General features: G+C 40.7%; 1 protein-coding gene and 1 pseudogene across 1 annotated transcript; one reads left to right on the top strand and one right to left on the bottom strand.

Moving 5' to 3' along the window:
* The window catches only part of LOC116156069 (zinc finger protein 532-like), a 61,127-nt pseudogene extending 36,930 nt beyond the window's left edge, over positions 1-24,197 (top strand).
* On the bottom strand, positions 24,153-25,731 carry LOC135321896 (ral guanine nucleotide dissociation stimulator-like). The gene is made up of 3 exons (XM_064488643.1): positions 25,601-25,731; positions 24,457-24,650; positions 24,153-24,256 (listed from the first exon to the last, which is right to left on the bottom strand). Exons 1-3 carry the CDS (start codon positions 25,636-25,638, stop codon positions 24,153-24,155), a joined length of 336 nt encoding a protein of 111 aa, XP_064344713.1. The 5' UTR covers positions 25,639-25,731.
* Positions 25,732-26,149: the final 418 nt, after the last annotated feature.

Raw genomic sequence — 26,149 nt, 5'->3', positions numbered from 1 at the left:
CAAGATATAGTTACTGTACTGAAATGCAAAGAAGAAGACAAAGAAGACAGCAGCTATATACAGTTTTACTGCACATGGGTAGAATTTTGTGTGTTATAGCCTTTTAATGTCCTGAACACATATTAGTACCCTGGTGCTCAGCTTTGAACAATGAACTTATCCTACTACTACCAGCGTTTTTACAGCATTTGATTTGGTTGCTGTCTGATAAACTGTACACTTTTAAATAGAGCCCAGCAAGCCCACGGATGTAACTATACTACTTCATGGTTACCAAAGAAGTGGACTTCTGTTTTCTTGGCAGTTAGATACTGTTGTTCAGCATGTGAAGCACTTCAGTGATGTAGTGGAATTTGGTGAAAATCAAAAGTTAACTGGTGACAATCAGTACTTGTTAAGTGACTTAAAGTGCACTCAGCCTCTAAACACATGATGCCTTAGATCTTATTTTTATATTTGGTAATTGTATGCCTCCTCTTTCTCATTAAAATTTCCTCAGAGGGTAAAGCTAAACATTTGTGATTTCGTTATCATAGGTGTAGGATATAGTGATGTTAAAATGGGATTGATTTAAGAGACTTAATTCTACATGGATGAAGGAAAGTTGGATGATAAGACCGTTTAAAAGTATAGAATAGGATTCAGCTTCCAGATGCTTAAAAGAAGTGTTATGCTAACCTTAGCCCCAAATTTTACACATGCAAATGGTAAATTTGATTGAAGTACATTTTGCTTTGGATCATCTCTTATATACTATAATGGATTGAATGTCTTGATTTGATTGAATTATCCAGACATTTGGAGTATGTCCCAGTAGATATTTATAATCTTTATGAATCAGAAGCATTATGAAAGATAGCTGAGATTTTTTTTTTGCCTTTAATTTAATGGTAGTAATAATGTAAGGAATACACTACAGGCGATTATGTGTTATTTATATTTTTTAATATAGCATGCATAATCACATAGTATACATCAGTAAGTTTTTAATAATTTGGCTTACCCATGTTTTTTATATTGTGATCTGTATGAGCAATGCTTTGACACCTCCTCACCCCAACTCGTGTCCTTTTGCTTGTTTTGGTACTATGTAAACAAAATACTAAGGCACTAGATATTTTCAGCCCCCTAACCTAGTCTCTTTTCTTCTAGTGTTATGAGCTTGACTACTAAATGTGCCACACCCAGTTTTAGAATGTACCTGAGAGCACATGGGATGCTAGCAATGGTCTTTAACACCTTGGATGATTCCCAATATCATCAGGGATTTAAGTTTCTGGGATTGAGAAGCATTATTTAAAAATTCTACTTTATTTGGCTATTAAAAAAATACCTTCATTCATCTATAAATATTTCCTAATTATGGGTTGAGTTAGTCTTATTTGCTAAATATTTAGAGCTTAATGCCCGAAATTTTCTCTTAATAAATTAAGTAAGGTTATTTTCTAATGACCTTTTCCCCCCTTAACTTGTCAGTTTATACTATTAAAACACTATTTAGTTATCATAGGTAGCATACCACACTGGAGATTCTAATTCTGTAAGTATTGATTTTCTCTAGTTAAAAAGTACTGAAAAAATTATTTATTTTTGATGTTAATAGCATGGAAAAAAGTAAAAAGATACTAAAAAATATTTTTGACATTTTGTTTGGATGTTGAATATAGGACATAGCCCATTATGAAAAAGAATCTATTCCTCATTTTCATTATGATTTTGACACTTTCTCTTAAAAGTAAAGCATATATATAAAAGTTGGGTTTAACATTTTCAAAGTTAGGAAAAAAATCATTGTTAATCATGATCAATAGCGGTATTTTGAGATGGAATTTTTTTTGTTCAAGGAAATATCCCAACTCCTGTGCCATTTTAATTTCCAGAAATAGTTTGCTCTGTAAACATTTAGTTACCTAGTCAGAATTTTGAGGATTCAAAGCTTAAATCTTTAGATAATTAGTTGTGTTTCTGTGCATTGAAATGTGTTAAGTACAGAATATTCCATATATTAGAATATCCCAGCATAGACCTTTTTGTTATATTAATGCTTACCTACATCACCTTCAATACTTGTAGATTTTATTATAAGCAGAGTGTGCTAACTCTACCTGATATGAATGATTTTGAGAATATATTAATGGTTCTCTAACAATTACTTGCTTCAGCCGGACCTGATAGGTTTATTGTAAAGAAACGACTGTGAATATGCTTCTTTGAGCATCCTAGCTTTATATATTGACACAAACTCAGCTGTGTTTATTTCACATGAAAAATAGCTGTTTCTGATACAGATTTTACACTTACACCATTGCATTTAATTATTGATTGTAAACTAAAACTTTACTATATCATAAAGAACACAGAATGAAGGATATTTTAAAATAGGATTATATTTAGCTGAAAAACTATTTTGTAAACCCTTCATTTAGCACTTTGATGCCCCAGAGCTAGAAGCATTTATGTAGGAAAGTTCTGAAGAAAGGAAAATTTTAAGCAGCAGTGTTTTATTTATGTATTTATTTAATTCACATTTCCCTAGAATATTTAAAGAGGGGAGTTTTCACTGAATACATTTTCAAGCTTTCTAAAATATGAACAAATGTCAAAATGATCTTATCCCCTGAAAATATCCCTAATTGCTGTTTTTTTTTCTTTTGTCTGTTGAATCTGTCCCTTTTACAGCTGCCCTCATGTACATACTGAGTAGAGATCTTTTGAACATGGATCTTGATAGAGCTAGCCTAGATCAAATAATTTGACTTTTAGTACTGGAACAAGATGCTTCTTGAGCTAAGCTGTTGAATGAAAAAGACATGAATAAAATTAAAGTAAACATCCAAAGGATCTGTGAAACTGCAGAAGAAGCACCTTCATCTAGAAAGTACAATGGTGGTTTCCTTCTTTCCATTCATAAAGTGAAAATTACTTTCAGGAAGTTTTTAGTCATAGTTGTTGTGTGACTTTCAACAAATCATTTAAACCCTTGTTTATAATTTGGTAAATTCTTGTGAGGTTTTGCTCAACGTAATTCTGTTCCCTGCCTGATGTTCCTAAACTGGCCCATCAGTATTTAGTTTAGTTTAGTTTTGTTGTGTTTTTCCTGGTGACAATTTTTATTGCATTTTGCCTAATCCTTTTCCTTTTTGCTTTTGTTAGTTTGTTTTAATGTAACTACATTGAGGCTACTAGGGATCTGAATTCTTACTCTTTGTAGGTTTCAGGGATAAAGATTCAAAGGATTTTCAAAAGCCATTTTCAGTGAGCATTCACTTATTCCAGAGTATCTCAGGATGTCTGATTAACTGCTGTAAGAGATCAAGACTCGGAAGGAAGATTCCTGGGCATCAGCCCTTCTCTGGAGCAATGTCTCTTATCCTAGGGGTCATGGCTGTGGCTACCTTTATGTAACTCCCTAAGTTAAGATGACTGTGTTGCTTTTGGTTGATATTATTTCTACTTTCTTCTGGCTTCTTTAAAGCTTTTCTTAAAGATTGGTAGGCCAATAGAAGATAATTGGTCTTGTTACTAAAAAAAAAAAAAAATTATTAAATATTCCCAACATTTATATATTTCCAACATCTGAACTATGTAAGCATTGGTTTTTCTTCTGCCCGCAAAACTGAAGACTGCAGCATTTGCCTCAAAAATTGCAGAAGGCTTTGTGTTAGCCACATATGACTTAGAGTTATTGCTGTGTTTAGTTAAGATAGAGTAGGGAATAGATTCAGGTAGAGTGGGGTTTGAGAGGGAAAATGAGTTACCATTAAAAGGCAGGATACAAAATTGACGTGTACTCAGGCCTTTCAATTACAAAAATTAGAAAAGTGGTAAGATTGTAGATAAGCAATCCTTCTACCTTCTACCAAACGATCTGTATGCTATTTTTGAAACATATTTTACTTTTAAAAGTACTTTTAATATTTTTACATATACTAATTCTTAATGGTAGAAATTTGAGCCTGTAATTTTTATTTGCTGCATGATTGAATAAATATACCTTTATTACTATTTTGTCTCCCATAGTGTTGTACTTTTCAATTCTTTCCAGGTGTTTTCTCTTGAATAACATGATGATAAACGTTCCTTGAATTTTCTCCATCATTCGTTGAATTTATTAGGATGGTAAATACCATTATAACTGTTATATTGTGTTAAAGAGTTAACCACATGATTAAAACCAAACACAGTTGCTAATGTTAGGATGCCTCTTTTTACACCACCCCCACTTCAACTATTCTTGAATTTTGTGTGTGTTTTAAATCTTACAGTAGACATTGCTTTATAGATTGACTATCCCCTACACGTAAGTGTTGTTTGTTTTATTAGTTATTTGACCTCTTCCTTGAAATACATGACTACTCCTGATGTGCTGTGGAAAGATACCTTAAAATATTAATATTATTAGAATAATAAATATAATTCAAATATCCAAGAGCTCACAGTTGCTGAGTAGTATTCTTATTAATGATTTGGTTGTGCTTTTAACTTTTTGAGGACTATTCCAGTTTCAAATAAAATGTTTGAACTGTAGGCTACTTTTAAATACTAGCTTATAGTATACTGAATATAGCAAGCAGTCCTTTTTATACCTATAGAAACAAACAATAAAGTCCCCTTTTTGCATAAAATCTTGTGAATCTTTGCTATATTAACACCAAATTACTATGTACTCTCTTTTCTAAATGAAGAAAGCCTCATTAGGCTTCAGCTTCACTGCTGTGACTCATGAGCTGACTTACCTGAACTGATCTCATTACTTTACTCTTTCAGGGCCTTAGAATGAGAATTGGGTAAAATTTAATCCGTTTTTATAGTATTGAATTCTAATTTTATATTTATCACCTTGCACATCAACCTTGCTTTTTTTATAAAGAATAAAATAAAGTCTTTAGATCTCTTCTAAATCTAATAATACTAAGATTTTTGTTGATTAGATTTTTTTTACATTTCTAAATACCTAAGTTATATTCAGTTTCAAATAGGTCAGGAAAACTTAATATAAAGTTGCTTCTTTCAAAGGAAAGACACTTTGGGAAGAAAATCAGGTCTTTTCAGCTTTGCTAATTAAAGCATTTCTTTTGATAAACTAAAGCTTCTTTATTTCAGCAGGAACCAGTTTGCCCTTTATTGGAGTGTGGCTATGTGTGTTTTTAAAAGATACAATAAAAAAAAAAAGGAAAAAAAATTAAAGGAAAATGAAGAAAAAGGAAAAGTAGACTGGTTTATAAATAAGGTTCTGAGTGCTCTGTGCTCCCTCTACTGGTGGCCCTCAGTCATTATTTGTGTATAATACTGTCATGGTGGCCACATGATGGGTATTCAAGCTGCTACCGCTGCGGTGTAGTTTAAAACTGGTGAATCTGAAGCCCTAAAGATAACAAAGGATTTTTATTCAGAATAGATAAGAACATATATAGAACAATGTGAAAAAAGACAAGAAACTTTGCTGGAAAATAAGGAAGGAATATTTGACGGGGGCTCACAGTAGAAGAAATACAGTTAACTGATAAATACATGAAAACAGGCTTATTTTAAAAATAGGAAAACATAAAGCATAGCAGTAAGAGACGTTTTTACCATCAGGCAAAAGTTTAGACACACCCACACCCTGTTCATGCAATGTTGCTTGTTACAACTTTTGTGGTAAATTAATTCAATATATTGATCTGTAGTTGAAATACATGTACCCTTTGGTTTGTCAGTCTCACCCTTGAGCCTCTATATGGTAGAAATAACAGTAGCAATATGTATTTTATTGAACTAGCAAATGATCAACTACTGGAAATAATGGATTTTCTCTGAAATAAGCCAACGGTAAAAAAAAAAAATTCTACAGTTCAAGATTTTTCTGATACCAATTTAAATAAGTTTAGGTTAACAGAAAAAGGCATTTAGTGTGTTATAAAAATGCTATGGTGTTTTAGCTTGGTGGTAGAAAACATGCTTAGCGTGCATGAGGTCCTGGGTTCAATCCCCAATACCTCCACTGAAAAAGAAATTAATAGTAAACAACAAACAAACCTAATTACACAACCGCCCAAAATACTATGGGCTGGTAGCATGCAGTATTTTTTTTTTTAATAAAAATCTCTAGAGTTGTTGCTTTAGAATTCTTGTTGTGCATCAATAATCATTAATGGTGTTTCTGATTTTCAGGCTGGACATTTAGCTATGGACACGTTACTGTCCCTTAGTTCTAAATGAGCAGGAGACTTGTTTAAAGAAGAACTCTGGCTCTTGGAGTGGTCTAGATCATATTATGAAGGTAATATATATATATATATATATATATATATATATATATATATATATATATAAAACATTTTAATATATTATTTAACGCTTGAAGAAAATTCATGTACTTCAAAGAATAATGACATCAGTTTGAAAAGATCTGTTCTTTCTAGTAGCATCTTGAAAATCTTTTAAAAATAAAGCCATTAACAGTTTGATATGGGGGAGTTATGGAAATAAAAAAATAAATTACAGCCTCATATTTTAACATCTCACAGAATAAAACTTAGAATAAATAGTATTCAGAGAAGTTCTAGCATATTCATAGCATGTGTACAGATGGCTTTTATATGTTAGTTAAGGGGATAAGTATTGAAGTGATGAGACATGCTAATGTATATTCATTTCTTTTCTCCTAGTGAAAGATGTGTGGACCATTTAAGTAGAGATGAAGATGAACAGAAACTAATGGCCTCATTATGGGGAGCAGAGAAATGTTTATGAGTTTAAGAAAGTATTAAGTATGAACAAATATTGGGGGAATTACTTAATCTTAAATATGACTCTGTGTGTGAGACTGTCATAGTTTTATATTAAACATCCCTTGAGTTTTATTTTGCTAATCCAAGTTGAAATTGTAATGCATTCTTTGAGCAACCAAAGTTAACATGTTAAATGAGCAGTGTAGTTTTTTTAAGTTTGTTGCGCCGTATGAAATCATGCGTGTCAAGTTTGTTCATATTGCCAAATGTTATAGTTCTTTCCTTAATGTGACTTCTGCTTAATAACTTGTTTGTAGAAGGTAATAGTGAAATGCAGTCAGGGTTTTGTTTAATTTTTTAATTAATAATAACTTTCTTGATGTAACTACTGTTTCAGTCACATTGTGTATGATCACAGCTTATAATAATATTTGGTTTTGAAGAGTACTACTGAACTGTATGCCATAAGTATATTTGTTTTTTGACTTTTCTGAATGACTGAAGCAAGTTCAGAGTAGATTAGGATTTATGCTGGCAGTGAATTTCAAGACACATAGGCTGTGTGTTGGCCAGACTGGATTAGCAAGGGATTTTTTATTGAACCATCTATGAGAAAATGATCTAGTGTAAATGAAAAGTTTCTGGCATAGATGAAATGGAAATTATTCCTTGGCTCTTGTAGAGTGCTTCAAGTACATTTGGTAAATATATAATTTTTAAAAATTCTAGATGAATCTACTCTAAGAACTTTAAATAATAGTTTGTTTATTAAATTAATAATTCTTGTTTTCTGACCTTTAAAGTGCTTGGTAATTCATTACCAGGAATGTATAGCACAGAATATATTAATTATGAACAAGCAGTTATAACAGTGATGTTTTAATTTTGTAGTAAAGCAATAGCTGTATTATTTTCAATTAAGGACACATGGGTTGTTACTCCCTTAGAGACAAAGGCTGATAATCCTTCCTCATCTTTATGTCTTTTTGAGCACTGTGTGTTATGTGTGAATGAATGAATGAATGTTATAGATTGCCACAAAATTTCAAAATTTTTCCTTTTAGATAATGGTGCATAATCCAGAGAATCAGAGCTACTTGAGAGCATACAAAGATTCACAACTCATTGTTTCATCAGCTAAGTAAGTTTTTCTGAAACGTCATGCTTTCTTTTCCTTTCCTTTCAAATTGATGTACAGTGTTGTGTTTTTAGTGTCCAGTGTTGTGATTCAGTTATAGATAGATATCAATTCATAGATTCTTTTTCATCACAGGTTATTACAAGCTAGTGAATATAGTTCCCTGTGCTATACAGTAGGACCTTGTTGTTTATTGATTTTGTTTATAGTAGTTTGTATCTGCTAATCCCAAAGTCCTAATTTATGACTCCCACTTCCCCTTCCCCATTTGGTAACTACATGTTACCAAAGACATAAATTTCTATGTGTGTTAGCTTCTGTGAGTAATTATTGTTTTGTAAATAGGCTCATGTCATCTTTTTAGGTTCCCCATATAAGTGGTATCATTGTATTTGTCTTTCTCCTTCTGGCTTACTTCCCTTAATATGATAATGTCTAGGTCCATCCGTGTGGCTGCAAATAGCCTTATTTTATCCTCCTCAGTGCATGTAAAATTTCCAAGTATATCTCCAGCCCTGGTTCTAGCTCATTATAGCAGCTTCTTCCTAACATCTCTATCCCGGTTGTTGATATTGCTGCCCTGGTTCTCTGGCCTCTAGCCTGTCCAGTACAATACCTGTACCTCGGGGATTAACCTTTCATGGATCTCTGTTTTGTAAAAAGAACCCCAAACTTCAAATCTGTGTGATTCCTTATTGTCTTTGGATGTATGTTCAACAGCCTTAGTATAGTAGCAAATACCCACTTCAGCCTGACTCAAGTTTATCTATTTTTTAACCCCTTATTTTAAAGAATTTCAAATGGAGATAAAAGTAGACAGTAGCATCATAACCCCTGTTGTACATGTCATTCAGCTTGAATGACCAGCAGTCATGGCCAGTCCTGTTTCCATGTATTACCCATCCATTCCCTTTCTATATTATTTTGAAACAAATTATAGATTTCAAATCATTTAATTCATAAATACTTAAGTATATATTCTCTAAAAGAGGACTCTTAAAATATAACAACAATATCATTCTCATATCTTATAAATTATTAATTGCTTAATATTATATGTGCAGTCATTATTCAGATTTCCAATAGTCTCAAATTTCTAGTAGTCTCTAGTTACTAATAGATTTGCTTTTTATCTGTAGGATTCCTTGTCATCTATTTTTGTCTTATATTTGTAAGTTACATCACACTTAGTACCCTTAAGGCATATTGTTCTGTAATCAAGTTTACCCTCCCTTACCAAGGTGTATTCTTGCAAGTTAAAATCTGTATCTTAGTTTGAAAATGTCTTTTGTATACTTCATGACCCCTGACACATGCCTTCTAAGAGGAGGTGGTTAGGAACCTTTGTAATTAGGACCTTTGCATCAGATGTCTTAGAAGTGGCAGCAGAGGTCAGAATTGGATGTTTGTGAAAGACCAGTTATCTGGCTTTTTGAAATTTTCAGCAGAACCCTGGTAAATGCAGGGATAGCATATTGAACAATTAAATATTCTCCTGCTGTTCCCACCTCACCTCCCAGCAGATTTATTAGCTCAGTGCTCCTTAAAGCCTGTGAGTTAACAGTAACAGCATGGTCATTCTGGTGAACATCCCCAAACTTCTAAAGAACAAATTATTTCATGTTAGACACAAGGAACCACTTCTTAACCAGAGAGTATGTTTTAAGGAGCAGCTGGAGAGCAGTGAGATACAGTACAGTTTTATTTAAGGGTTTTGCGTGGTGTATAATACATGAAGACTCAGCCAACAGAGTCAGCTTACTTCATCTCTCATAGACTTTTTAAAATCAATGGACATTGCAATTTAAAGAGCATTTTCAGAAATACTAGACCCACTTAAAGATGATATTTCCGTGTTATTTTGGGTAGCATCTTGAGAATCCTTGGATATAGATGATACCCTTGTATGACTGCCAGGAGACATGTCAGTTCAATGACCTCATGTTAAAAAATATGATACAGGGGGTTGGGTATAGCTCAGTGTAGAGCACACACTTAGCATGCTCAAGGTCCTGGGTTCAATCCCCAACACCTCCATAAAAAATATGATTTGTTCTGATGTTTAGGAAGTATTTAATATTTATCTATACAAGGTTATTATGCAATATTAATATAAATAATATTCTTTACCTAAGCTAAGAGCGTACATTTGAAATGAAAAAAAATCTAAATGAAATTCAGAAGTGCCCAGTGTTAGCTTTTAAAGGTTTAACTTGTTTGGGGATGGGTTGTGGTAGGTTGTTATGCTGGAGAGTTTGGTAAAATGGGGGACAGCTGTGGGTAGTAAAGTTATAAACATCTGCATTGAGTTTATAATTTCAACTTTGCTTAGAAAAAATTAATAGTATCAAGTTTTCGCAAAGTCTTAGCGCCTAGTGTGATTACCAGACATGTTTGGTACACAGTTGAGTAGGTAATACATTATAAGTTCTTTAATAGAAAAAAATTAATTTAGCAGCATTTATGACAAGTTTAAAACAGTAAGGTCCAAGTAGGTAGAAATTCTTAGTATAACTATGTTTGTTTAGCATAACCGTCTTTATTTTGTTTTGTCTTAAGAGCATTACAACAGTGTGAAGAATTCATTAAGCAGTATAACCGTGCTGAGAACAGTACATGTTTACCTGACAGTCAGCCTCTGCCTCTCCAGAATATCACTAATCACCTGGGCAAAGCAGTAGAAGACGGCATGAGGGCCGTCATTGGGGTGATGCCCAATTTAACTAATGATAAACGTCAGTCATATTTTCTACATATATTCTCACTGAAAGATTGTATTACATGTAAAAATAAGTTAATCCCCTTATTTCTTTTCTTTTTTTAAAACATTTTTATTGATTTATAATCATTTTACAATGTTGTGTCAAATTTCAGTGTTCAGCACAATTTTTCAGTTATACATGAACATACATATATGCATTGTCACATTTTTTTCTCTGTGAGTTACCATAAGATCTTGTGTATATTTCCCTGTGCTATACAGTATAATCTTGTTTATCTGTTCTACAATTTTGAAATCCTGTCTTTCCCTTCCCACCCTCCGCCCCCTTGGCAACCACAAGTTTGTATTCTATGTCTAGGAGTCTATTTGTTTTGTATTTACGCTTTGTTTTTTTGTTTTGTTTGTTTTTTTTTGTTTTTTAGATTCCACATGAGTGATCTCATATGGTATTTTTCTTTCTCTTTCTGGCTTACTTCACTTAGTGTTTCTTCTTTTCTTAATGTAGTCATTTTTAAATTGCCATCATGTAATTCACTTACTCATGTACAGATTTAACTGCTTTTAGCAGTTGATATTTTAAAAACCAGCCTAGTAGCTCAGCTCAGAAATATTGTCAACAGTGTATCTCAATAATGGAATCGCTATACATTTTTATTTTTAATATTTGTGTTAATACATATTAGTTGTCAGTGTCATAAAAATGATAACAGCCTTTGTCCTCTTCCCACTCCCTGTGTCAGAATGGGGCAGCAGCACAGCAGGAGGGCAGGGAAGCATGACGGGCACAGAGGTGACCTGTGTGCTTCAGGTTCCAGAGCACCTACCTGAGAAGCAGAGATTTGATATTCAAGAGCTGGTGAGTTCAAGTGACTATTTCAGAAATGAGTACTTGATCTATTAAGATGATAAAAACTTCATCTTAGTTTTGAATTTAAGAACTGGTTGTTCAATATATTGTGGGTTTCAGTTGACTCCCTATGAACATACCTCTTACAGTACAGAAGGGAACCATGAAGGGCCATGTGTAAAAATAAAGAATATGAGAACTAAAAGTGGTGAAATCATTCTTTGGGGAGACCATTATTAATAATTATAAAGTGGTTATTAACCATTTTGAAGCTCATAGCACACTGATTAGTTTTCTAGCTGTCAATAAAAGTTGTATATTCACTTGTTTTAATTCTCACCTGTGGTAACAGGCATATTTTACCCTTTGTAGGCTTTAGGACTACTGGTAAATCTAGTTGAGTATAATGCTCAGAATTGGCAATGTCTTACCAACATGGAAGCATCATGTTCTTTTGATTCTTCCTTCTGTAGTGGAGAGGGAGATGGTAGTTTAAGGATGGCTGGACAAGTCCATGCAGTTCAGGCTTTAGTGCAGGTAAGCCACAAGTTAAAAACAAACTAACACCTTCAGGTTTTACATCTGTCCAGTTTCTTTATCAGGTGTTACCTTCCCTCCCTCCTACCTTCCCTCCCCTCCTCTTCCTCTTCCTCTGACTCTCTCACCTGGTCAGTGAGAGGTACACTGGGTTAAAATGTGTGCCATTACTTATTCTGCTGACTGTTTTCAACTACTGTAATCACTCCTTAGGCGTTCTTAGCAAAAAGCAGAAACAAGGCCTCTTTGTATATGGATCAAAAGTAGATTATTAACAACAAACTACAAATCAAGTTTTAGCTTTATCCCATCTGTTTCAAGTCCTCCAGCATTACTTACTGGTCTGATCTGTGCCCAGGACTGTGTGTACCTAAATTTTGAAACACAGCTTTGAAAATATATATGTCTTTGGAGTAATTTCCTGGCTTAGGAATTGTGTCAGAGTATGTATATTTAAAATTGATGTCCCCAACTTGCCCGACCCCAGTCACATACTCCCTTGTCAGTTGATTTATACTCCCCTGTAAAACAGTATGTGGGTTTTTGCTTCTTGACAGTGCTGGGTGTTACTATTTTTTACTTTCCCCCATATAATACTTTCTGCCAGTTCTTAGCTACCTTTGTCATTTCCTTAAGTGACAGTTTGCACATGTTCAGAAGTGATCATGAACCTTTTCTTTTTTTTTTCCATTTTTTCCAAAGCCTTTGCTAACCTGTTAATCCTTTTGGCCTTTCTGAAACTAGACATGCTTGATCTGTGTCTTCAGGTAATAACCTGCAACAACTTGTCATTTTCTTCAGTCATAACTAGGAGCCCAGTCATTCCTTTTCAAACATTTGGATTTCAGCACTTCTTTATTCTGTATACTTTTATGTGATATAAAGTAGACATTATAATAATTATTGGGCATACTAAGTAACTTTTGTTTATGTGTGGTTTATCTATTGATAAATTAGGAGTCAAAGCAAAAAGTTGTAAAATTCAAGTACTCATTCTATTAGCCACTTGATATATAAACATAATCACATGGCATGTAGATTCTGGAAAACTCCCACCGTATAGTTGTGAGAGAATGAAAGGAGTCAGTTGAGCTTTCAGTATACTTGTGAATGCAGTTTTGAGCTCACAGACTCCCTGGAAGGATTTGGGGGGACCCCTAGGGAACCTGGAACCAATTTTAAGAAATACTGCTTCACATAAAGCTGAAATTTTATTTTCTTGAGGGTATTAAATTTTATATACCATGCTTGTATATATTTAGCAAATTTTTGAGATCTCCTTGGCCTGTGGTTTTCAGGTAGCTGTCATTAGTAACTTTGGGTTTCCCCAGTCATATCAGTGAGTATATGAAATGCTTTCTGTACATTCAGCACTGCACCAGCACATGAAAATAAAGGGAGTGAAGGCAAGAGGTGTAGTGGGTTCCCTTTTAGAGTTTTTGGTGTGTCCTTCCATTGACAATTGTACTTCCATTGTTAAGTATTCTAGTTGAGATCCAGTTCTAGGTCTTTCTCGAGAACTAGTTTTTACTTTTACTGGTTCTTGTTTATATCTTAATCCCTTTAAATTCCTTTTAAAGAAGCCACGTTGCTTTCCCCAATATTATGTTTTATTGAGTGTACTTTCTTCCTTGCAGTTAATTTATCCAGGCTGCTAGGATTTAAAAATTGTTTAATTGTTTTAACTTTTGATTTGTATATTTGCTTGAATTTCCTCTCAGTATTATCCAAATTAAGAAAAAGTGTTGAGATTCCCAGTCTTACAAGCAGAATGCCTGCATCGTTAGTAGATAAACTTAATTTGCTTGATTGAATTTCAACAGCTTTTATACTTTTGGCCTTCAGTTGAATGAAGACCAAGGGCTTTTACTGATATTTACCCTTGTTTACAGACAATACGCTTCTTAGAATTAGTGATGTTTAAAAGCAAATTGAGCCTTAAATTTAGATATATACATGCTGGTTGGTGATCTCTCTCAGTGATCTTCAAAAATCATCTTTATCAGCCATTCCTTGAGTGAGAGAGAGCAGCCCAGTTGGCAGAAAGTAAAACAGGTGAGTTGAACAGAGACGCTCCCACCACTCAGCATGATGAGAGTGGAGAGAGGCAAGAAAGAAGTGGAGAGATGCGGCGGGCGTCAACTGAGAAGACGGATGGTACAGAAGAGAAACAGGAGGAGGAGGAAGACGATGAAGAACTTGACCTCAATAAAGGTATGTTTATTTTGATGTATTCAAACTAAATATGTGTTCTTTTTCCTCCAAAAGATTTTTTAATTCATATATTGTTATAATCTTGCTATGTTTATGGCCTCTCTAGTGCAGTGCAGACAGGCTTCCTAGCAGTGAAGAAGGTGTGTGTCCAGTGCAGGCAAGGTCTGCTTTCCTTTCCTGGCTCTTTCTTTACTTATCTGTAAGGAGAAGCAGCTGAATAATATGACCCCTAAAGGTTTTTATGGTTCTGAAACTTGGGGATTCTTTTATTGGCCTCACTTTGCAAACTGAGAGCTATTGTCATAAATTACAGTAATAGTTCTCAAAGCCTTCTACCCATATTTTTAACTGGGTTGTCATTTTTTGGTTTCTATACATTCTAGAGACTTGACTCTTATCGAGTACCTGATTTGCAGATAAATTCTGTGACTTGTCTTCACTTTTTTGATGGTGTCTTTTGAAACACAAAAGCTTTAAGTTTGATGAAGTCCAACTTACCTATTTTTTATTTTGTCACTTGTGGTTTTGTTGTTGTGCCTAAGAGACCATTTCCTAACCCAAGGTCACAAAGATTTAGTCCTGTGTTTTCTCCTAAGGGATTTATGGTTTGGCTCTTATATTAAAGTCCTCTTCCATTTGTGTTATTTTTTGTTGATATGTGTGGATATTCCATTTTCCTAGGATCACTTATTGATGTTTAGCCATTTTGAAGCAAAGATGACTAACAGAGATATTGGTTTATTGGATGGTTTTGTGTGTGCATGTGTGTTTTAATGTACTGTTACAGTTTTTGGTTTAAATATTTTCAGCTGTTCAGCATGCTGGCAAGCACATGGAAGATTGCATTGTGGCCTCATGCACAGCACTACTTCTTGGGTGTCTCTGCCAAGAGAGTCCAGTAAGTAATAGTTCAGTGTTGTTTTATGTGTCTTAAAAAGTTTCCATTGTGACAGCTTCATATCATTACCTAATTAACTTACGACTTTTTCTTACCCCCTCATATTTGGTGAAGTTTAGAAGATACATCTCAAAGTAAGAATATATTGGGTTTAATGAGGAAACTCCCAGGCTAATGGAGGAATGGATTCACTGTGCCCTTGATTGAAGTCAAAGAGAGCGTCAGCTACACCCTGTGCCCAACTGGCTTCAGGTACAAAAGTCTAGCCTCAGTGAGAGCATCAAAGACTCAGTTTCTGTCTTTACACTCTGCTGTCCCCTGCATGTCATCGTGTCTTTTGCTAGCTGTCGTCACGGCCCTGTGCTGACTCTAGCTACGTGTCTTTTCTACTTAACTAGTGTCCAGTGGAAGAAGGTGGCCTCTTCCCATATGTTTATTTGTAAGAGCAATGGTTTCTTTCCCCTAGGACCCCTGCACACCCACTGCAAAAAGTAGGCTTCCCCTCACCTTAGCCAAGATTGGCTCACTTACTTTTCTTTGATCTACCCACTGGCCAGGGAAATGGGATTACTACGTGAGATTTAGATCATCGTGATTTAACTATGAGAAGTATGTGAGTGTCTAGACACGTGGGCTGAATCAGCACAGAAGTGGACAGGTTCTGGCTATTGGGATGGTCTCCTTTAAAAGGGGAAACATATGGATATTTTTTAACAGAAAGGCCCATTAGAAGAGCCAGATTTTAAAATAAAAAGGAGGGTTTTTCCCCCTTAGCTGCCAGGTGCATTCAGGTAGCAAGAAAGAGTGGAGGGAGGTCTATCGTATAGTGGGGTGGTTAGTTTTTCTTCTCTGAGGCTGGAGGACTAGAAGTAAAGACCATAATCTGAAGGGCCTCTATCAGCCTACTCACATTTCTTCATTTTTGCCATCGACTTTTCTGCATTGCCTTGCTTTCCCCCGTATCCATTTGTCTAGAGTCCTGTGTATTTTTCTGAATCTTTCTTGCCCATCTCTTCCATATTTACATTGCAGTCAAGTATATTGTACACTGTAGTCAAATGCACACTTGCTCACTTTGTTGTGGCCCTTGTTGGCACCAGGACTTTCAGGATCAAGGCCAGAGTTTTTATTATGACTTTGGAGGCCTTGCAAGATCTTTATTCCCCTTCCAGTATATAATCTTTTCAGCTCAGCCCTTTTACTTATTTCCTTAAAGTCCAGAGATTTTTAAGGGCAAATGAGAAACACATGCCAAGCAAAGGGAAATAAGAAGATGCTCCTTCAGTAGCACCCCCCCACCAAAGAACCTGATGGGCATGCTATGTAAATTAAAGATTTTTAGATATTGTGTTGTGCACACACCCAAATTTCAGTCATGGGCTTTCTTAAATAATGGTTCTTAAAATTAATTGAGTTATTATCAAATGTGATTTATTTTGGGCCATCTTTCCTATGTTAATAAATTCCTATTCATCTATGTTTCTCTTGCCTCTAAAGAGATCATAAGGTCCTTAGGTTGTGCGAAGTGATGTGAATTCGTAGAAACTAAGATGTCTTTGTTGCCTTGGGGATGATTATGACTAACCTCAAAAAGCTATCTGATAGAACAAAATGTAAAGGAGATTGGTTTGCCCGATGCTTAAGTGGAAAAGAAACAGAACAGCAGGTGATTCTGTGCAGTAAGTGCTGCTCTGTGGTGAGGGCAGCCTGCCTGGGAGCCCGGCAGACACTGGTATCATTTTCCGTCACCCCCCCCCCCTCCCCGGACACCTGACATCCTGCAGGGCTCAGTCTCCTCTCTGCGCTTCCTGTCCTTGCTGCTCTCGTGACTCCCCGTTTCTGAAGTCCTGCACGCCTACGGTGCCACAGCTAGCTTCCTTAAGAGCACGTCTGATCCCATAACTCCTCTCTCACCAGTCTTTCTTGACTTACCACCATTTAGGGAATGGTGACTTTACTGCTGCAAGACCCCAAACTTAAAATTACATTCTCCAAATTTTAACTCTGCCAGACCCCTTGGGCACTTCCTAAATTTCCCAAATAGGCCACACTGTTTCCTACCTTTTCTGTTTGTACCTGCTGCAGGCTGCTTAAAAATAAATGCTGTGACTCCCTTTCCCACCCCTCAGCCACTCACGATGTTGTGTTCTGCAGTGTGGTGACAGAAGAGGATGAATTTGCCTTATTGAGAGGCTTTCACTCAGAACCCAGGATCTGATCCCTTATCCTGTGTGATGGGAGTGCGCTTCTCTACTGAGCAGCCCGCACGGACCCCTCAGCCCCCTCTCTCCCCACCGCTGTGGTCTCAGCCCCTTCCCTAGAAATTGGTCAAAGACGTTCTTAAATCCGGCTTTCCTTTCCCTCTGCAGTGACTGTAGCTATTGCCCTTACAGCATATTCTCCACTTCTCAGTATATTTAGAAACACAGACATTTAAAGATTGTGAAATCTGTCAATATTTAACTGCAAGGCTTGTTAACTCAGTAAGAGTAACTTGTGCTCCACCTCCCAGCTGGGGGCCTGTGGTGGCTTTTGGTGGGAAGGGTCACTTAGACTGTGGGTGATTGACAACATGTACCTTAGCACACGGTTATGTTAGCAATGCATTTGTTAGATCTTTTCTGAAATTCTATTCATATCATTTTTTGCTTATTTATAATTCCAAAAATACCTTGACAGGAATAAAGAAGAGGGAGAGAGGGGGCTGGCTGCATATTTCCTAAGAGGGGCAACGTGTACTCTTTTGTCTCCTGCCCCATCAACAAAAATCAAGTCAGAAACTTCCCTGTTCCTTCTCCTCTTGTGGCAATGCATTTTCTTTTGTGTTTTTTTTTTTTTTACAGGTGAGCATCCTTAGAAGAGCTTTTCCTTTTATTCTTTATGAACTTTTAAGTCATTTTTAAAATATGTTGAAATAGGACAGGTTTTAGACAGGCCATGTATTTTTCTTGTAACAGATAAGTTTATACATAGTCTGGCTGCTTCTTGCTAATTAATGAAGGGAAACATCTTAAGCTTAAGCAAAACTGGAATCTCTACATCAGGCAACCTAGATAAAAACAAAGTTTTTAAGTGAGAAGTGGAAACAAATTCTATAAATCTAAGTGTTTATGAACCTTTTAAAGTCAGAAAGATGGATGATAAATTGAAGAAAAGTTTTGAAAAGGTGCTTGAAAACAGGGTCCACGAGGGGAAGCTGAGCTCTGAGAAGAATGACACCTCCCTTGGTGGTGTGGCACCATCAGGGACCAAGCCATCCTCCAAGCTTTCCTCCTGTATAGCTGTGATCACAGCCCTCAGTGCTAAAAAGGGCGCTTCCAACTCCTCTAAAGAACCAGTGACCAATTCCTGGGAGTCCTCTCTGTTCCCCAGAGAAGTAAATGACAGCCCTAGAGCCACTGAAAAGTCTCCTGAATCCCAGAGTCTCATCAAAGGGATGAAAAAATCATCCCTCAAGCAGCCGGATAGTCCCTGGAGCATCTCCAGTGAGAACAGTAGCGAGGGATCGCCCTCCTCTCCCGCAGGGTCAACGCCAGCAATCCCCAAAGTCCGCACCAAAACCAAAATCAAGACATCTTATGGGGAATCAAGGGGATGGTGATGAGGGTGTTGCCCGACGTGAATCTTGATGCTGGAAACAAGCCTTCAGAGAAGATGGGGTCCATTGTGGTGTCCGTGATGTCGCATCTGTCATCTCCAGCCTCAGCCACTGTCCTTTCCTTTCAGCCTCAGGGCACCTGTGCAGTCAGTGGTCATCACCAACGCTGTTGCCCCTGCCGAGCTGACGCCCAAACAGGTCACGATCAAGCCTGTGGTGACCGCCTTTCTCCTGGTGTCAGCTGTGAAGACGGCTGGCTCGCGAGTCATTAACGTGAAGCTCACCAACAACACGATGGTCAAAGACACGGTCATATCTGTTGCCTCCATTCAGAGCACCAGCAGTGCCATCATTAAAGCCGCCAATGCCACCCAGCAGCAAACGGTCGTGGTGCTGGGCTCCAGCCTGGCCAATGCCAAACTTGTGCCAAAGACTGCACCTTGCCAACTTAACCTTCTGCCTCAGGGCTCCCAGGCCACCGCTGAGCTCTGCCAAGTGTGCACCACACCTCAGCAGCAAATAAAGCAGGCAATAATCAATGCCGTGGCCTCACAGCCGCCCAAAAAGGTGTCATGGATCCTGGCGGTGTCCTCCCTGCAGAGTTCTGTGGTGGAAGCTTTCAACAAGCTGCTGTGCAGTGTCGACCCAGTCCCAGTGTATATCCCCAAGCTCAGTCCTCCTGCCAACACGTGCATCACATTATAAACCCGTGGGTACAAGTGCTTGGAGTATGGGGACTCCTTTGCCCTGAAAAGAGCCTGAGCCAACACTAGGACAGATGCAGTGTGTGCATTGAAGTAACATGCAACCACTATAGTAGGAACCTCATTATTGACAAGAAGAGCAGCCTCCCGTCCCCTGCCCGTGGGCACAAGGAGAAGGGAGAGGTGACGCAGGGCTCCCACTTGATTGTGAAGCCGGTCCCAGGAGCTCAAACGCTCGTTTCTCCATCAACCAGTATCCTGCTTCATCTCCCACTCTCCTGAGCTCCGTGGGGCTGGCACACACACTGTAACATAAATCCAGTCTGGCAAAGCGGGACAGTCACATCATCCCCTTCGAGCACAGCCATCCTTCCAGCTATGCCTCGGGATGAAGACCCACCAAGCTCTGTAGGCGTAGTCTGAAATGTTTGCAGTGTAATGAAGTTTTCCAGGATGAGACATGGCTGGCTGCCCACGTCCAGCAGGCTGCAGACATGAGTGGACAAAAGACTTGCCCTGTCTGCCAGATGCTGCTTCCTCACCAGTGCAGCTCCGCCTCCCACCAGAGAATCCATCAGCACAAATCTCCCTGCACCTGCCTCGTGTGTGGGGCCACCTGCAGGTCGGTGCACTTCCAGACCCACGTCACCAAGAACTGTCTACACTACACGTGAGAGTTGGTTTTTGATGTTCACATTGCAATGTTGTCTCCTCTGATGCGGCCACGCTGAAGTCTCACATTCAAGGTTCTCACTGTGAAGTCTTCTACAAGTGTCCAATCTGTCCAGTGGCATTTAAGTCTGCCCCAAGTGCACATTCCCATGCCTACACACAGCACCCTGGCATCAGGATCAGAGAGCCAAGAATAATATATAAGTGTTCCATGTGCGACACTGTATTCACCCTGCAAATCCTGCTGTATCGCCACTTTGACCAGCACATTGAAAACCAGAAGGTGCCTGTTTTCAAGTGTCCAGACTGTTCTCTTTTACATGCACAGAAGCAACTCATGACGGACCATATCACATCTATGCGTGGAACACTGAAAAGCATGGAAGGGCCTCCGAACTTGGTATAGACTTGCCTTTGAGCATTAAGCCTACAACTCAAAATTCAGCAAATCAGAACAAAGAAGACACTGGATCCATGAATGGGAAAGAGAAACTGGAAAAGAAATCCCCATCACCTGTGAAAAAAAAAAATCAGTGGAAACAAAAAAAGTGGCCAGTCCTGGGTGTATGTGTTGGGGTGTGACTTCCTGTTCACACAGTGAGATGTTTACATTTCCCACTTGAGGAAGGAGCACGGGAAGCAAATGAAGAATCAGGCCTGTTGCCAGTGTGAAAAATCTATCAGCTCATCCCTCAGCCTCTGCCAGCACAACCGGGTCAAACACAAAGGCATCAGGAAGGTTTACACCTGCTCGCACTGCCCAGACTCCAGGTGGGCCTTCATGAAACAACTGATGCTGGAGAAACATCCAGCTCACACATGGTATTAAGGATCCTGACTTGAAAGGAAAGACAGAAGCCACCAATGAGTAGGAAATGGAAATAAAAGAAGATGCCAAGGTTCCCAGCCCCAAGTGGAAGTTAGAAGAACCTGTTCTAGAGTTCAGACCTCCCAGAGGAGCCATCACCTGACCCCTGAAGAAGCTGAAGACAAACACCCATTGTGATAGTCATGCAGAGCTGCATTTCTCCATGTGGTGATTGATTTGTTAACTTCGTCCCAGCAAGGAACTTTACGACCATAGGATCTAATATTCTGATATTGGATCCCTGAGGGAATCAGAGGTGTCCTCTGAGACCTGAGGACAATCAAGGGGGCCAAAGTGAGAACAGAAGCAAGAGCAGAAGGTAAGATGTGACCTGGGCGACACCTGGGATCAGGTGGGCCCTGACTGAGGGGCGCTATGGGTAGGTCATAGGGGTGATGGCCCAGGCGGGTGAAGAAGGTGCCTATTTATGATGATCTGTCAGGACAGCTCCAGGAGAGCCCCCATTTCAAATACATTTGCAAACCTGTCATATCATCCCTCCCAAACGTGTTCATTTAGCAATACGAGCGCATCTTCTTGTCCAGGTGCTGGGCTAGAGACCTGAAATAAACTTGAAACCAAGGCATAGACTCTGCTCCCAGGTGGCTGAGTGTTCATTAAAACACAACTCAGGGAAAGCTGTTGTACGTAGAGGCCCAGGTAATTGAAATAACCTGTCCCTCTCCGACAGTTCCTATAAACACTGTTCTGTATTCTGACCCTGATGCTCATGCAGGATACACAGGGTTTTAGCAGAACTTCCCAGGGGAAAGCAGACTCAGTGCTGTGAGGATGGGAGACAGCGTGGACCCACCTTGGCTGTGGTGAGCAGGAGAGCTTTCCTGGTGAGTGACTCCCACTGAGACCTCCTGCCCCCCTTCAATTCTCTCCTAGGGATTCAGGGACAACCCCACTGTCCTGTGAGCAGAGGACTTGCACTCAATGATCCACATCACACACACACAAGACAACATAATTTAAAGTATCTAAACAATATTACACTGATTGTCAAAGTGTTTTATTGAAATTGATATGTACAGATGGCTGGAGGAGAGAGGAAGGGACAGAGGTGGACACAGAAGATCTAAGTCTTGGCTGTGCCTTTTAGAGCAAGTCCTTGTCATGCTCATGACATGACCAGGCTCTTCCCAACGGCAGGGTCTCAGGGAGTGTAGATGGAGCCCCTGAGCTGGGCTCTGGCTCCACAGCAGAGAACAGAGAGGAGGTCGATGCCTCACAGGACCTGCAGGGAGAGAGTGGGAGCATGCTGGGGTCACTTGTCCACATGACAGCCCTGTGTCTCTGGTGCAGGGAAGTGAGTTTATTCAAAGACACGCATGGCCCTTTGCTGTTCACATTAACAATAAAGTGTCAACGCAGGTTTGAAATGTATCACACAGCATCTTTGTCTCATTGCATCAAAAATGTCGAACTTGAAAAAATGAGATGACCCTCTATTACCAGTCACTTTATCACTTACCAGGTGTAATGATCGTATCCACTGAAAATGTTAGAAAACATGACTTTCAGAGCTGCGTCATGTTCCTTCTGATTCTGTGTCCTTAAAAGACCTGCTTCTATTGCTCCTGCTGCCAGCTTCCTACACAACCATGTATTCTTCCTCTCTGAAAGCGGAGCCCAGTCCTGTCCTCCCCAGGCAGCTTCTAAATCTAGGATCCCTCCCTGAACTTCCTGAGCATGAGCCCTGTCCATTTCCCTAGGATGGCAGGCACTTCCCAGTATGTCTTCTCTCCTTCTGTGGATTCTGAGCTTCTCCCAGACCAGGAAGCTCCTCAGTCAGTTCTCAGTCTGCTCTCTGCTCAGTGCTTGACATACAGTAAATTCTCAATCAAGATTTGGGCATCATTCATCTACAGAAGTTATACACTGTTTCTGATGTCACCCTGAAATTAGAATGAAATCCCAGAAAAGAATCGGGATGTCTTGAAGCAAAAGGGCTGGTTTGTTGTCCGCAAGGTCTGCAAAGCAGGAACACACAGTTTTTACCTACAAAGGACAGTATGAACCCCTGGGCTTGATGGGTTGAAGAATCTCTCAAAGCCAAACAACAGAATGTATAGGTGGGCGACTTGCAAGGGGCTTGGATGGCCCTTGCAGCCTGACTACAGATCCTCGCAGCTGAACTGCAAGTTTCCCATGACTGGCTGGCACTGGAGCATGTCCTTAGAGGTTTGACCAGGTGGGGCCCTTAGCAGAATCAGAAGTCTGACAGGTGTTGTATGTGGTTTTCTAAGAACCTGGAAGTATGTGAGTTAACCCCAGGTCCATCATGAGCTACACAGTATCTCAAGCCTTGAAAACCTCCAAGTGGACAAGGGCTGTCTGGGCTTCTGTACTGAAGGCGTTTTGTTGAGGTGAATTTGGTATTGCCTTCACGCTTGGGTGTGATCATTTCTGGCCAAGTCCTACAAACTGACACTGAGCCTGTGCTCCTAAGCATCAAGGTCGAGCCTCAGTCCAGGTGGCCCTTCCTCTGGGTCCTCTGATCTCTCCTTTGTCTGCTCCCAGTTGAATCGGGCTTCTGTCATTCCCCATCCAGGAAGAGCTCAGAATCTCCTCCCTGTGAGGACCTATGTTGTGTGCATGAGCGCATCCATCTTCAGGTGGAGGAGAGGTCGCTGACCGTGGCCTCACTCAGTCACCTCCAATCACTGGATCCCCAGACTTTACTCTGATGGACATCATCGGCCCCCCCCCACCCCCTATTTCTGGTTTAGGGGGAGAGGCAGAGGTCTTTCCCCTGCAGAAACTGACTGCAAGGATGCCAGTCCTGGGGACTGGACATGGGCGGGGCAGTGGATCACTGCTGGAGGAGCCTGAGGGATGGGAGGGCCTGTGAGCACCTCCCAGGGAGCCTAGCCTGAGGCTCGGACCTTCCTGCAGCTTCTCCGGCACCTGATATGTTTGGGGAAGACTCTTCTAGGCATCTGAGCTCAAGTGGGTGCTGCTGTTGCAAATCAAAATTCCCTGCAGGGAACAAATCCAGGACCCAGCCTTAAGACAATGTGCTGGGTATTTTTAATTTTTAAACGTGTAAAATTTAAACGAAAAAAACAATGATGATCATTCTCTTCATCCATTGCTCAGCCTGACACGACAGGTCCCAAGTAATACTTTATCACCTCTAAGAGTAATCCGGAATTGTAAATCACAGACACCTCAAGAACATTGGGCGTCCCGGGCCTGAAGGCGACGGGAGGCAGCAGAGCCTGACTGATACTTACAGCGCGTCCCTCTGCTCTGGCTCTGGCGCTGTCGCAGGCAGGAGAGCTGGAGCTGGCTCTCCATCCAGAGGGGCTTCCCCAGCGGGTTCTGGAGCTGGTGCTGTAGCTCCAAGAAGGGAAACTCTCATCAATAGGACTGCTTTCCCACGTGTCTCCCAAAGCCAGGGGAGCCCTCACTGCTACTCAATCAACTCTCACTCCCTGACTCCACCCCCAGGGAGTCTTCCCAGACTCTGCTCTGTGGGGTCCAGTGCCTTCCCCTCCCCACCCACCAGATCCCCCACCCTGCATCCTGCTCACCATCACTGTCTGCCTCTGGGAGCTCCAGTTGCTCCAGCTGTGCCAGGAGGAGGTGGGCCTGCTGCTCCAGGTCGGAGCCAGGCATGCTGAGCTCTACGTAAGCGACAATGGTCTTAAGGCATGGGAATTCTGGAGGCTGGTGGAAATCGTCTGGGTACTGGAACAGCCAGGTGCCCAGGATGGAGGACATGGCCCTGGGGGTAGTCAGGGGGACACCAGGGTCAGAGGCTTGGCCTTTCCTACCATGCTGGGCTCCCAGGGTAGCCCTGCGGGGACCTGGGCCTTTTTGCCTTTGGCTCCTGCCCATCCAGAGGCCGGCTCTGCTCCATGTCCCATCTCAGCTGGCAGTGTGGGCAGAGGCGGGCTTGGACACAGAGGAGGGGCTGCTACCAGCCTTCTGCAGGGACAGCCCTGGCTCAATGTCGTGACCACCTGTCCACCGCTTCAGGGACACCTGTCACACTGCTATGTCCCTCTCCCTGCCCCTCCCCACTGGATGGCACGTCTGTGAGGACAGGCAGGCTGTGCGTTCTGGGCACTGCCCTCTAAGGGACACGGGAGCTGCTCTATCAGTGCCTGAGCCAGGAGGGAACAGACAGGCTGTGTCGGCCATCCAGGCTGCCCACGGGCCTCCTCACTCCACAGACTTTAGCTCCTGCACCTGCTGGCTGCAGAATCCTCCAGGGACCCTGCCTGGGTCTCCTTCTGCCCCTGCCACTCAGCATCATCAGGATGGGCTCAGCTGTCCCCTGAGGCTCACTGGGTCCCCTGAGCACCAGCTGAGTCCCCACCATTGAGGCTCCACTAGATGGTGGGCAGGATGCTCTCCACCCCTTGCGTTCTGTGTCTCCCAAAGGGCGTGTGGGCAGGGATGGGATGGGTAGGGGATGGTTGTGGGTTTTCTTCAGGGTTGACTCTGTCCTCTGACCTCCCAGCTGCCCCTCACAGCGCCACAGTCCCATCCACAGCTCTCTGGGTCTCGTCTCCTCTTTGCCAGGGGAAGCCCTAGGACTTCTGCTCTCAAACCAGACTCACTGGATATGTGGGATCCTGGATTCCGCCCACCTTGGACCAACCAGAGAGCCCAGAGCTTCACACACTATTTGGGGAAGGAGCCCTTCCCGCTTCAATCCAAAAGACTCACTGTTTCAGCTGGTGCAGGGGTCCCCCGTCCTCTTCCATAACAGGGAGGATGCTTCCGTATCTAGAGGAGAGCAGGAAGGCGTCACATGGACTGTCCCGAGCACACTAGCTGGATGTGCTGTCTAGTGTGACAGTGTGACACCCCGGAGAATGGAAGCCCTGGAGGGCAGGGCTGATGTCTGCTCGATGCATTAAATGATGGTTGTTCCTAGAAAAGCCCCTGGCCCTGGGGGCCCTTCCTATACATTGGAGGAATGAGTGAGTGAGCCCACCCGGCCCCACAGCGCACATCTGAGTGGGCCTGGGACCCCACTTGTCCCTCCCAGGGATCCCTGCTCTCACTCTCCCAGGACAGGGACAGCTAATGGCGTCACAGATCCCCTTTGAAATGGGAAAACAGTTCCACCCAAGGCCAAAGTCCCAGTGACACAGGAGGCAGACGCTAGCTCTTGGGCAGGAGGACGATGACAAATTTGCACAACCACAGCCCCGCCAGCTGCCCTTGCCGTGAGCCAGGTCCCCAGAGAGCACCTTCCGTGAAGGTCTCCCT

This window comes from Camelus dromedarius, chromosome 8 (assembly GCF_036321535.1).
Source record: "Camelus dromedarius isolate mCamDro1 chromosome 8, mCamDro1.pat, whole genome shotgun sequence".
NCBI lineage: Eukaryota > Metazoa > Chordata > Mammalia > Artiodactyla > Camelidae > Camelus > Camelus dromedarius.
The sequence above is the reverse complement of the archived record's forward strand: the minus strand, read 5'-3'. Positions and strand labels throughout refer to the sequence as shown.